General features: G+C 42.7%; 1 protein-coding gene across 2 annotated transcripts; it reads left to right on the forward strand.

Annotated features, from left to right (window-relative positions):
* Positions 1–2,205: 2,205 nt before the first annotated feature.
* On the forward strand, positions 2,206–13,522 carry rab4b (RAB4B, member RAS oncogene family). 2 transcript variants are annotated; one of them, XR_011983197.1, is made up of 9 exons: positions 2,264–2,411; positions 5,642–5,722; positions 6,118–6,232; positions 6,440–6,502; positions 6,936–7,090; positions 7,700–7,795; positions 9,156–9,314; positions 10,054–10,695; positions 10,741–13,522. XR_011983197.1 is itself a non-coding variant. In XM_023813723.2 (8 exons), exons 1-7 carry the CDS (start codon positions 2,396–2,398, stop codon positions 9,269–9,271), a joined length of 642 nt encoding a protein of 213 aa, XP_023669491.1. In that variant the 5' UTR covers positions 2,206–2,395; the 3' UTR covers positions 9,272–9,314; positions 10,054–13,522. The 2 variants fall into 2 exon arrangements, 1 of the variants encoding a protein (XP_023669491.1); XM_023813723.2 differs by having other exon boundaries at positions 2,206–2,411; positions 10,054–13,522.
* The last annotated feature ends 73 nt before the right edge of the window (positions 13,523–13,595 follow it).

The raw sequence follows: 13,595 nt of genomic DNA on the forward strand, positions 1-13,595 counted from the left end.
ACAGCAATGTATGGTTTTAACTATTTGCGGCACGAACTGCATTTTATGGCAACAGATCAGCAACTCTTCTGTCATTTGTGAGTATGTGAAGTTTGGATCAGGAACCTTAATATCCCATTAAGTTGCATTATAAATATGTCTGTCAGACGCCATACAAAAGGCTGAGCGATGAATTTTTGATCCTTCCACGTGTTGCGCCCGTAAAAATCATCCCCATGCGTGCATGAAAGTGTAACATAAGGCCTGTTAAAAACTTCTCAGAATCATTTGCATTCAGACTAAAATCCAGGCTGACGTAATTGCCCGACGCCTCGACATGCAACTGCCTGACAGAGATTAGCTTGACATGTGGCATGTTATTTTTTCCACTACTGGGACAAAAAATGATTGATTGAATAGGTTGATAACATACTGACTCTCCTATTATGTTTTAATTAAATCTGACATTGCCGTTATTATACATTGTATGCTTGATAATCCTAGCGGCAAAAAGCACACATTAAATAATGATTGCTTTGTCTTTCACTGGCACAATTACGGCTGCAACAGATAATTTCATAAGTTAAAGAATGAAAATGTTTCGAATGAAAAAGACGCAGTCGAACTATACATAACAGCTTTTCCGCAAGTTGAGAAATTACAATACTTTCCGATTTAAGTCTCTATTCTTAACACAGGGTGACAACAGCGGCATCTAGTGATGTGTCGATTTAAACAGAAAGTGTGAGGTCTGGCATTTTTTCGCAGAAGTTGAACACGGTTATGGACGCGGTGAAATATGCAAAGATAAAATGGCATATAGCAGAGTAGAACGATGTGCACGAAAGAGCATTTAAAAAGAAAGCATCCCAGTGCAACGGAGAGTACTCTCATGTAATTTTTGTGATAGTAATAGTCCTATTTTGTTTACACAAATTTAGCAGACACATTTACCCAAAGCAATACGCATTTTTCGTGAGACCATGACTAGACAGTCCCAAGAGCAACTGGAGGTTAAGGGCCTTGCTCAACAGCAAGACAGGAAACTTTCACTAGCTGGGATTTGAACCAGTGATGTTAAGGTTATAAGTACAGCGATCTAACCTGATGAGCCAAACACAACACGAGTGTCACTTAAGACAATTGAGTTAAACCACAACCCTCACTGCAAAACTCATAATGATTGCGATGATAACAATATTCTACAGAATAATCAGACATTCTAACAGAAAAGTGTATTACCAAAATATCCTAGAGCTACAGTCCAACACACAATGACATAAAAATAAAAAAATACATTACCTTATGTACTATCTGCATCTATATAAGTACTATGGATTGGATATTCTGCCCATTTCCCATGGGATTCCCCCAGGCACTGTAGTATATCCAACCAATCCAGCCTGTACTAGCGTGTGTGAGAGTGCCCACTCTGATGGACTGGCATCCAATCCAAGATGTCTGCTGCCTTGTGTTTCCAGGGATGGGCACCTTCTTCTGCATGAACAATTAATATAGATAGATATATAGATAGATAGATAGATAGACTGGGATGTTTTTTTCACATATCATATCTTGCTGCCCTTCGAAACACACACATAAACACATGCAGTTGAGAGCAAAACTTATAGAGGTCAAGCACAGAGTGAGGCCATTCATCTAGCACCCCTGGATCGTTTGGCGGAGGACGGGGTTAAAAGCCTTGCTCTGGTGCTGTTTACAGTAAAAAAAAAAAAAAAAAAACGCTTACATTTACTGCGCTTTGCAAGTATTTACATTCGTCTTAAAACTGTACATTTGTCTGCATGCCAATGCATATCACTGCAGTGCATGCCCCCTTATGGACTGTTAGAGCAATTACATTTTTCACATTTTTTGTTGTATTTGGTCGTCTCTTGCTTTGCTTAATAGCAGAACATCTATTTTTATCTACAACATTCTGGGAAACTTACATTGCTATATAATTTCTTTATATAATTTCCCACGTTTATAACATTATTTATATGTTGAAGTGTACTATGCATTGTATACCGTGATGATGCATGATTTTAACTGACGTATGGACTACTTGTCTTAGTTTCAAACATTTTGGCAAAGTATTATAACGTATATAACGTAATACATTATTACTGATCTTATTACCGAAGACTGTCGTTTGATACACTCCAGTTACATGTTGGGAAAAGTACACCCGTCGCGTCCGTGCGTATTACGTCATCACGCATGCGTGCCTGTCGTATGTAGGAAGCGTTATGAAGATAGCCATCCATATCGAAAGGCAGACATTGCTTCTTATATTATAAGATTAACTGAAAAAAATACAGAATCACAGCCTGTTTTATTTAGTCATATTGCCACCCTTTCAAGCGGAGAATCCTGTCGGTTTAAATTCGAAGTTTTGTCAGCGGGGACCGACATGTCAGAAACATACGGTATGTCAGTGTAAAAACAACAGCCGGCTCAGGATGTCATTATACCACTTCATCATCCGAGAATGTAGTTTTATTTCCAGAATCGACAACTTTGCATGTCAGTTTAGCGTTCTGTTCTGACAGTGGAGGCAAAGATGCCCTTTTCTTAATCTCTTTTAAATGGTATATGTAGCCACCCAAAGTTATTTGAACTTGGTTCTGGGTAGCTAGCTAGCTAAATATTAAGAAACACATGTATTTCCGGAACTTCGCTAAGCGATCGATAGTTTTACAAATATCAAATAACGATATCAGTGTTTTTTATTTCCGGTCCTCCCCGTCAACCTTCTAGTTAAAGTATCAGCTGTCGATCCACTGCCAGTCTTTATTTATATGACAATAAGATACCAATATCGTGTGATATTTAAAGCAGTTGCATATAATATACTTTTTAAGTGAGTCGTGTAGGCCACCGAATCGCGACATCGGTCTGAACTGATAGCTCGGGTTCATAAATGGCGTCTTTAAAGTGAACAATTTAAATCAAACGACCTCTGCCGTCCGGTCAGCACCGCATTAGTTGACAGGAGCAGCGCTGTGTGTAGGAATGTGAACAGGTTGAATGACTTATATTAGGATGAACCTGTATCAACACCGTGTCTGAGTGGGGAAAACTAACCAGACAGTGGCGGATCGTGGATAAACCTCTGCTTACGCCTTCGGATATTAACCATTTTGACGGCCGACGTTATCCAGATGGACTGCTACACTATTTCTGTAATGTTGCTCGATTTTACTAAATGGAGTCCCCCGTATTTGTAGCAGGCGCTGCAGCTTAAAAAAATATTTACAAATGATCCTATTTCGAGCCGTCTATTTGTAATGCAGTCTGTAACATGATGAGTACCTCCTGCTCACGTGCCGACTTTGTTAATCCTAGGAAAGACCCACGTGCTTTATTTTGGGGGGGGGGGGTCTTTATGTTATAGTCTGGTACCTTCTCTGGTATCTTCAAGTATCTTCCCTGAAATGAAAACCGAAGAAAAGTGTAACTGCAAGGATATCGATGACGCCTTGTATCCAGCAGAAGGCACTTCAGCTATCCCTTACATGGAATGTAATAGAGGCTGCACGTATTGTTAGTAAAGAGGCTACTTCCTCATGCTAATGGTTTTGCATTAATGCCAGCGAGAGACCCCGCTATTGTCTCCATCGATTTTGGTTCTGCTTCTTTCATCTTTATGGAATTCAGTCAGCCTGGGTGAAAGTTACACCAGTAAGCCACTGGTAAGCTTTTGCAGATAAGTGCCCACATATTGGGATAGGCCAAATTAATTAGACAGAGTAATGTATGATTGAGCTGTACTTAAAACAAGGTCCTCCTGACTTTCCCGATTATCTCAAAGGCCAGAGATCTAAAGACAGGGTACTTCTTGGTGTCAAAAAAATAAGTGATTAAATGACATGCGTGTTTTATTGCTTGTCACATTTTAAATAGTCTGTGTGCAGTGGGGACTCGCGTCAGTCATGGGGCTAGAATTTTTTAGACAGCAGGAATAGGTGGCAGGCAAGAGGACAGTTAAACTTTAGCTTGACTAATAGTTCTGCAATATCCCTGCCCAGACTCACTTTCAGATGTAAAAGATACTCATCTCCTGCTCTTCCTCATATTGCTTTAACATGAATTGATCATATCCATTGAACTTTGGTTCTGTCCAAACTGATCTGTATTTTGTTCTCTTATTATTTGTTTGCTGTCTTCCTCTAATTCAATTGTCTCTTACCTGCAGTAACTTACAGGCTGACGAGTTCAGAGACCAATAATTCGGCCCTGTTCTTTACTTTTACTTTATTAAGTTACTTTATCTTTTTTTTTGGTGGGGGGGGGGGGGTGTTTTCCCATTTTCCTTTTGTCAGGGATTCAGACTTTTAGCTGCCCCCGCAGAAATCAGGCGGAGATGTCAGGGGCAGTGGGTGCTGGCCTGCTTGAACTCAAGATCACGTCATCTACGCAGGCATTTAGTACTCTAAATAATGTATTTTTATAGTCGTGTATTCATCATTAAGTATTTACTCCAGATTACTGTTAAGAGCACCAGTGTCAACATGTCTTCGATCCTAGTGTTTTGCAATAGTCGCTGATTGTGTAGTATAGAATACTTAAAAACATTCAAAAAGCAATGAAAACAGTAAGTGCAAGACCTCTGTAGCATTGATTATCTTCATCTCTGCAGCAACCTGCATAATTATTCTGTATAATACGGGAATCCTCTACTTTTTTATTCAGACATAATACTTTTCTTTTCAATTACAGGATAATGTTGGGCTGGACGTGGCTTTGATTTTAGTCAGTTATCGCATATATGTTTTCTGCATTCTATGGGCTAATTTCGTTAACTGGCCGACTGATTCGTGTCTGCGTTTGGCTCCCAGCTCTACTTAATGCATTGAGTCTGATGGTCGGCACGCTCACGTGGATGTGAGTGAATCCTCCCCCGGGCTCAGGGTGTGTATTTCTGATTCGAGCGGCAAGGGGTTGCTAGTGAAGGTCTTCTGATGCCTCAGGATGCAGAACCTGCCTTTGAGCCACGGGTCACTCAAACTGTCCTGTGGACCAAATGCATGGGAGGCTGGAAGACCTGGAGAAATGCTTCCAAACTCCTTGGGAAGTTGCAGGATGTGCACACGGGCTTTTATCCACCATTTCCCATGGCCTTATTGGTCCAGTTAGTAATTAAATGCAGACACTATTTATATAAGTACTGTTGCCCAAGTTCAGCAGTGAAATAGCATTTATTCTATCCTTGGCACACACACGGCGGTCAGCTGGCTTCAATAACAGAAATACCCTGTTTATTTGTTTGTTTATATTTGGCGTCTGTAGTCTTGTGGTCAGTGGATCTAAAGCCCATTGTAAGCATGAGTATAGGGCTAAATGTACAGAGAAATGTTTTCCTGCACAGAGAATGTAAAGGCCACAATGATAGCATGCAAATTCACAATGGCGGGAATAACCGGAAAGCTTAGTTAAGTGATAATTAAGGCTAAACTGATTACGGGGATGGTTAAGTAGGTGAGCTTGCAGACCAACTTACATAGGACTAAGTAAAGGTGCTTTATAAAATATCCTTCTGTAAAAATGGTGAGTAGCTTCAAATAAAATCCTAAGTGAAGGAATAATAAGAGGCAGCTCTGAAATTGACCTGGTGCTGAATTCATGTGTTTTGTTTTTGTTTTTCCTCTCATTGCAGACTTTCTCTTCAAGTTCCTGGTGATCGGCAGCGCGGGGACAGGGAAGTCCTGCCTCCTGCACCAGTTCATTGAGAGCAAGTGTACGTCGAGTTGGCTTCTGCTTGCACTTGTATGTTTGGGGGCAGCAGCATGTTCATGAGCCTCTCGCCTCATTTCCTAGATTCACATGCAGGGCTTTTTATGCGTGGAATCGTTGGAAGCTCCATAGTTCTGCTTTTTGGTAACTCTGGGCTGTTTAACGCACTCTATTGTGTTGTAGGGGAAGGTGGATAATTGGCTATAGTTTCAGATCTCTTTTCTGATCCCCTCTGATCCTTCCTCTTGATACATGTTCATCGTAGCATTAAGGCTGGCAGGGAGAGCGTACCTGTGTGCCCGTATGGAAGCAGTGTATGGTTCTTGTTCCTGTAAGAATGGTGCTTTGTCCATGATATCGGTGTAACAGTCCAGCTCTCTGCTGTTGACCCCACCCCAGTCAAACAGGACTCGAACCACACGATCGGAGTGGAGTTTGGCTCACGGGTTGTCAACGTCGGCGGCAAGACAGTGAAGCTTCAGATCTGGGACACGGCCGGCCAAGAGCGCTTTAGGTACGGGGGTTCCGTTTTGGCTAGTAGGGCGAGACCCAAATGAGTTGCAAAGCTGTTTGGAGCCTTCTGGGTACAAATCAAGGAGTGATATTTGCAAACTCTGCAAGTACATTCAGATAAATTGGGAGTATTGTGACTGGAAAGGGTTTGTTTCAAATAAGCGGCACTATCAAGAGACAAAAGCTGTATCGCTTCTGTTTGTCGTAGGTCAGTGACTCGCAGCTACTATCGAGGGGCAGCCGGAGCTCTCCTGGTCTATGACATCACAAGGTAACAAGAAAAACACATTTTGAATAGTTTTCAGAAAAGCCCAGCGGCACGTTTCGAAAAACAGGCCCGTTGGAGCAAGACTAATGTTACTGAACGGGCGAGATGGAAGCCGGCATCTCCCTCCTCACTTCAGAAATCTCGATAGCAGATCCGGCGAAGGTGCGCGACTTGGACGGGATGCTCTCTGCCACAAAGGCTGAAGTGAAGCGATGAAGGCGGTGTTTCGTTTAATAAAGTCCAAGTCCTTTAGGCAGTTACCGGGGCACCGTCATGGTAGTCGAATGGCATGAAGGCTGTAATGCAATCTGACAGGGCCTTAATAAAGTGTCCCCTGCCGACGGGGTTTAATCAACAGCCTGAAGTCGATTAGGTGGTACTCTGTTGAGGCTTTGTATCTATCTGTCCTGCTGTCTCCATGGCGCTGGCCTATCAGCCGAGAGACATACAACGCTCTGACCAATTGGCTGACGGACGCCAGGACGCTGGCCAGCCCTAACATCGTCATCATCCTGTGTGGGAACAAGAAGGACCTGGATGCCGACCGGGAGGTGACCTTCTTGGAGGCCTCACGCTTTGCCCAGGAGAATGGTAAGCACCCAGCGCCCCCTCCCACTCCCTCCCCACATTATCCTTTGGCTGTGGGGTGCTAGGGCGCTAACGCAGACTCACTGGCTTACTGCTCTCTGACCTCTGACCTTTGTACTCAGTACTGCCCCTCAACCGTAGGTGATTTTACCAGGGCTGCAGAGGGTCCAATTGCACCCCCTACTGGTCAGATGGAAATTAACATATTAAGTTTCTTAATTCAATAAAATGTATTTATATTTATATTTAAGTGATGTTTAAAAATGTGATTTGTGTTAGCCATATGAATGTGTTATACTAAATACATGTACAATGAATTATTTATTTTACAATTTTTGTTAATTTTTATTTCTTTATTTAATTTTACACAAAATGCTCAGTGGGGCAAGCCTAGCCCCTCCCCCCGGGAGATTAGCCTATGAGTCGCCTCTGCTCTCTGAATATTGACTCTTCCCTCCAGCCCTTGCTGTTCCCGGCATTTTAACGTGACCCCCTTCCATTTAGTCCCGCCCCCCGTTATCAGGGTCATTTTAGTCGATGGCTAACCCCCAGTCGCATAAACCTTTCTTTTGACGCGCTTCTCGGCCCTCTCTTATTGCCGCCGCCGCACAGAGCTGATGTTCCTGGAGACCAGCGCGCTGACGGGCGAGAACGTGGAGGAGGCCTTCCTCAAGTGTGCCCGCACCATCCTCAACAAGATCGAGTCAGGTGTGTACCCTCTGCGCAGTCTATTTACTTGTGGCCATGACCAGCTTGGTTTTGTAGAGGTTCAGACTGATATTTGGTAAATATCTTTCTGGAGCTGAAATAGCTGGTGTTAATAGTAGAGCTTTGCGGGGCACCAAGGCGAGAATGTCTTAAGCCGCTTTCACTCATGCCTGTAAAATGGGGTCATTTTTTGCCTTTTCACACTACTAAAAAAATCCTTTGTTTGGGTCTAATCTCGTTTAGGTAAGGTTCACTGTGCAGGTCATGTAGTGGGTAAATTTCTGACCAGTAATCAATAAACTACATCATCCAGATACAGGCTGCAATAAGTAACTTTGGGTTAGATAAATAACGGATAAATCATGACGAGGTGTGCGGTTGTACAAAAATACAACTACGTGTAGTGATGAGCTGGAGCTGATTACTTTCGTATTAGCGCAATCCTCGTTGTGGTTTATCTCGCTAATACCACGACTAATGAACAAAAAATAATAATACAATAAATTAATCACGGTAAATTTTTCCAAGGAATATTATTTCAATTAGCATTTAATAATGTTCGATCCATCCATCCATCCATCTATACCGCTTAATACATCTGGGTCGCGGGGAAGCTGGAGCCAATCCCAGCATCTTTGGGTGAGAGGTCGCCAATCCACCACAGGGCCAACACAGACAAACAGCCACACCTATGGGCAATTTAGAGTAGCCAGTTGACCTAAGCTGCATGTCTTTGGACTGTGGGAGGAAACCCAAACATGCACGGGGAGAACATGCAAACTCCACACAGACAGGCACCCTGGGTGACCCAGGGATCGAACCCAGGACCTGCTAACCACTGCACTGCCGTGCCGCCCTTATAATGTTCCAATTTGCTGTTAAAAATATAGTCCCTATAAGGGTAGATCATCTGCTCAGGCTTCTCGCTGGAAGCGGAAAGTCCATTAAGTTGCCGTAGAAACCATCAACAGGCAGGCGCCGGCATTTTGAAAATCACGGAAAATTATGCTGAAAAGAATGACTCCTTATTTATGTGTAAAAATCACAAGGGTTTTTATATTAGCATGCTTAAAAGGCATAAATATGTACCACTAATGAAATTAGCGCACACTAATATAGAACTGTTAGTAAGCTGCCGGAACTACATGTACGCGAAAATAATTACGACACTCATGTGACATCTCCGGACCAATAAGAAAATAGTATTTTCCACAGCCTGGTATAAATGATAGTACACTGAACTTTGTATTTATACAATAAATTATAATGTGTATATTTGAGTATGCAAATACATAATGCTTTGCGAATAATACGAATTTAATTCAGGCTATTTAAATATGTGAATGTCCTTCTAACGTAGGTGAGCTCGACCCAGAACGGATGGGTTCGGGGATCCAGTACGGTGACGCCTCACTAAGGCAACTCCGCCAGCCCAGAGGCACCACGGCACCGACCAAGCAGCAGTGTAACTGCTAGGGCCTGGCCCCCTACTCCCAGATGCTCAGGGCGCCCCCTCCAGGTTGGTTTTGTCCACTGCAGCACCATGCTCTCTCTCGCACTTATAATCGGCAATGCCGATGTCTGTTAATATTTTGACATATGACGTATAATTTTATATTTTCATTTTAAGAGCTGTATTTCTGGCTTAAAGTTAATGTGTCACATGAGTTTTCGAGGGCTGCAGTTTCTATAGAATGATTATGTAAATGAACACAAGTGTGGCGATTTTAAATCTGGCTGCTACAGCCTGGAGTTTCCATCCCTTGCAGGCTAAAATAGCAGCAATTGTGAAATGTCATAATGTTGCCACGCTACAAATTCATTAAATTATATAATTAATTGAAAAGCACGATGAATAATGAAGGGAAAAGAATCAGACTTAAAACGCTGCTGTGAATTTCTCACTAACAGATCATAGGAGAATGAGGGCATTTAATTGGATATTTAATTACACATTATGATAAATGATGTAGATCGGCAAAATAGACCTTAAGCAGCATGCGGTAGACACCTCACTTGGTCATTTAAATAATTTTAATTTAAAACAAAAGAACTTTATGAACGTTTGTACGGCCATTTGCTGTTATATAAGCCGGTGCCTTTTCAAATGCTAAAAATCGTGTTTACCGCTATATTTGTGTTTTTGCCGAGGAATGACGCAGGAATGCACAGTAATGCACTGAGGGAATGGGGGGGTGGGGGGCCTTGGTCGGTGGCACGGTGCACTAATCCTGCCCCACCCTCTGTCTGTCTTCCAGCTCCTGGTTGTGGCTCGGTGTGCAGGACTCCCCACCATGCTCTTTGACACCCCTCCTCCCCCCCCCAACACACACCCCCGCCCCATCGAAGATCCTGCACCTGACCCCAGACTTTTGGAAGCACATGATCCTCCCCTGACCCCCTCCACCCCACCTGACACCCACCCTTACAGATCCCATGGGGGCCGGGCAGGTGGTGATTTCTGGTTCGACACCATACCTCTCATGGGCCCCGGGCCCCGGGCCCCTCACGTGATGGGTGTTTCGACTCCTTCCAGGACCATACGCAGCGATTTCTGATTTTCACACGCAATTGGTGGCGGCCGGTTTGAGGAGGGTAAGGATTCCTGTGGGGGGTGGGGGGGGGGGTGGTCTACCGATCATTCATGTTCCTTGTTCCAAGGCCACTCTTACCATCTCTAAACGAGTTGTCGACTAGCGTGTGTTTAAAATATATATTTATGTATATGCCAGTCACTCCAAACCGGCTCTCATTTTTATTTCAGACCTTTTTAAGATGGGGGGGGGGGGTGCAATAGCATTTGGGGCTTCTAGTCCTAAAATCTTCTGTGATGTTTTCTCACCATACGGCTCCACTTGTAGTGGCTGTCACCCTTTGCAGAGCTGTGGTACAAAAGACAGGTTAATCTTAGGAGATACACACCGACGCTGGTGGGTTAGGGTTAGGAGATACACACCGACGCTGGTGGGTGGTCTCGTGTCAGTTCTGTGTCCCTGGGCACTCGCAGGACGCTGGTTGATGGCAGATGTCGCAGAATGTTTCATGAGCAGAAATGGAATTTTTAAATTGTTTTTTCCCCCTCAAGTTGGTCAGTTGGGTAACTGCTGTATTTTCTTTACTATATTTTTTTTTGCAAAGAAATAACATTTTCCAGTTCTGTGGCCTTTGATTTTCACCCAGATTGATCAATATTGTATAGATATTACCGTACCGTAGGGCAGTCTACTAAAAGCACAAGGTATGGCGAATTTATTCAGTTTTTAAAAAAGGGAGAGTGTGACTGCTTGTACATAGTTATTTGGCGCGTATGTAATGTTGTCATTGTGTTACTGTGCTGCAGTCTACCAAAAAGGAGCCTGTTGATTGGTCGTGATTTATTCCCGTCACTGATTGGGCTGCAGGGGCTGATTCACATCAGCTGGGCTTGGTAATATCTCTCCCCCCCCTCCCCAGTCATTGGCCCTCCTCCTTGTGGCTTTACTCCTACAGTATTTGTTTACTTGAATGGCTCCACTCAAGTTTAGTTTGTCATTAATTGGCGATTTTGCTCTTTTTTTTCTATACACACCTTAACGTGACAAAAGGAAATTTACTGGCTGCATCCACCCCTCACCACCCCCACACCATAGTAATTTTCGTTGTCCTGCTGTTATTTGAGGGGTGTACTACTGCGAGTTTTACATTCACGGCTGCATTGTTTGTAGGAAAACAAGTCTTTCTCCTGTCTAATTATGGTCTTTGGTTTAAAGGCGTTTTAAATTTTTTTGCCTGGAATATAACATATATTAGGGGTATATGCAAAAAAAAAAGGTTAATTATATATATATATATATATATATATATATATATATATAAAGTGTAAAATACGTCTGACTGAATGAACGTGCTTACGCTTTTAAATAATTCCTGTGAACTGGTGAAACTGAGAATTCCTTGGTATTAAGGTGGTAAGATTCAGCCATGTTTCACTTAAGATAACACTCCCAGTTCTTGCATTCTCCACCCCATTTCAAGGTGAAATGGTTATACTGGAGGTCTAAGTGTTTGTGAAGATTTGGTGAACCAGTTAACTGGGAAATAAAATTACTGTGCAACTGTGTCTTAATACTGTGACTGTGTAGCATTATTTATAAAGAATATTTCTTTTTCCCCCAGCTCTTTTTGTGCAGTAGTATTATTGTTTTAAGAATTTGTAAAGCAGCTAATAATATCCCAAATTGGATTTGAAAAAGAGTAAACGTATAATTATAAGAGCCAGTGGACTTGGAACATTCCAGAAGAGTTTTGTTCTGTGTTACTGCAGACACATTGAAAACACCTTCTAACCAGCACTTTGCTGAATCTTATTGCTCTGCTCCAGAGGACATTTTTGCAATTTGCCATTACTCTGTGTGCACAGTGTGGTTGGTTGTGGAATAACTGGATTAGACTGTGTGGATTGTAAACCTGACACACAGTAGCAGAAAGCGTATGCATATCCGTCCACTGAAGTGCGTGTGGTATTGGGTTCAAATAGGACCCCACCCCCCAATTCCCTGGTCTGTTGTTTGACAGAAGTTACCCACTTTACCCTGCAGATAAATGCTCTATTGTTACTTAGTAACCAGTGTAATCTTATCACTGCTATATATCAGAATCATCTATAATGTATATAAAGTGTTTTTGTGGGTTGCTTGTGAATTTTAAAGATTGCAGGTTATAACTAAAATGCTTTTATGTTTGTCTTATTACCACTTTTGGGTAATGATTATTTATATTTATGTTGGTACAGTTTCATCTGTGTGTTTGCTGGTATACGGAAGTAATTTCCATTCGGGGTTGTTCGTGTGAGCTGTACGTTTTTGCGTTTGCTCCTTCACCGTTCGCCGTGATCTTCAGTTCTGACGGCGTGAAGATGTGCGTGCTTCGTCCGCTCTCAATGTCCCGTCTGTCCGTGTGAGCATGCCCTTCCCTTCGCCTCGTTGAGGAGATCCGCAGGGTTGTGAATGCCCTTTGGTTAAGGATTTTGTCGTAGCATCGCGCAGTGGGAGACCCAGCGCCAGCCCATTCCCATACCGATTCGTCCAATCAGGAAAGACGCCGGATCTCCCGGACGCGCCGTTGGGGATGGCCTTTACGCTAGGAGCCTTGTGGAACTGGCGCAGAAAAGGGGAAGAGCGATCATGAAGGAAGGCTGATCGTTTTATGTGGGTATTTGCGGTAATCCGCCTTTATGGATGTTTGTCCATTGCCACGGATTGGGAGAATAAGCGGTGGATCAGGATAGATAAGTGGATTCACTCATCTCTCACAGTCCCAAAATTTCACTGTGAGCAAATCTATCATGACCACTAGATGGCAGATTTATACAACAGAACAATAGGTGCAATACATATTTTCTTTGTTACTGATGTCTATTAACGGTGTATGTTGCTCATGACAGAAAATGGTTAGTTATAATTAGTATGTGCCATTGATAATGTCTGACCACGGGACGGGTATTTAGAAACAGCAGACTTGATTAAAAAACAAACCAATACCCTGAACCAGGCACTACTCTACCCAGCTGAGTGGTTTTGAGAACAAACTGACATCCCACACACTGGCGATTAAACCTGCTGTCTTGTGTAACCTCTGTCATCATCTGCCAGGCACTTCATTAATAACATTTTGGAAAATGAAATTTCCACTTTCCTTGGCAATCCACTGTAACAAGACCGAGAATAAATCAAATTCATGATTACAAAATGTCTCACGTCAATGTTTTATGCTGACTTTGTTGTTGATATTGTGTTAGTGTTATTCGATGCTTAGAAATGGT

This window comes from Paramormyrops kingsleyae, chromosome 17 (assembly GCF_048594095.1).
Source record: "Paramormyrops kingsleyae isolate MSU_618 chromosome 17, PKINGS_0.4, whole genome shotgun sequence".
Lineage (NCBI taxonomy): Eukaryota > Metazoa > Chordata > Actinopteri > Osteoglossiformes > Mormyridae > Paramormyrops > Paramormyrops kingsleyae.

Coding starts and splice junctions, on each gene's coding strand:
- rab4b (XM_023813723.2), top strand. Junction 6,233..6,439: donor GCCGGCCAAGAGCGCTTTAG/GTACGGGGGTTC, acceptor TGTTTGTCGTAG/GTCAGTGACTCGCAGCTACT. Junction 7,796..9,155: donor CCTCAACAAGATCGAGTCAG/GTGTGTACCCTC, acceptor CTTCTAACGTAG/GTGAGCTCGACCCAGAACGG.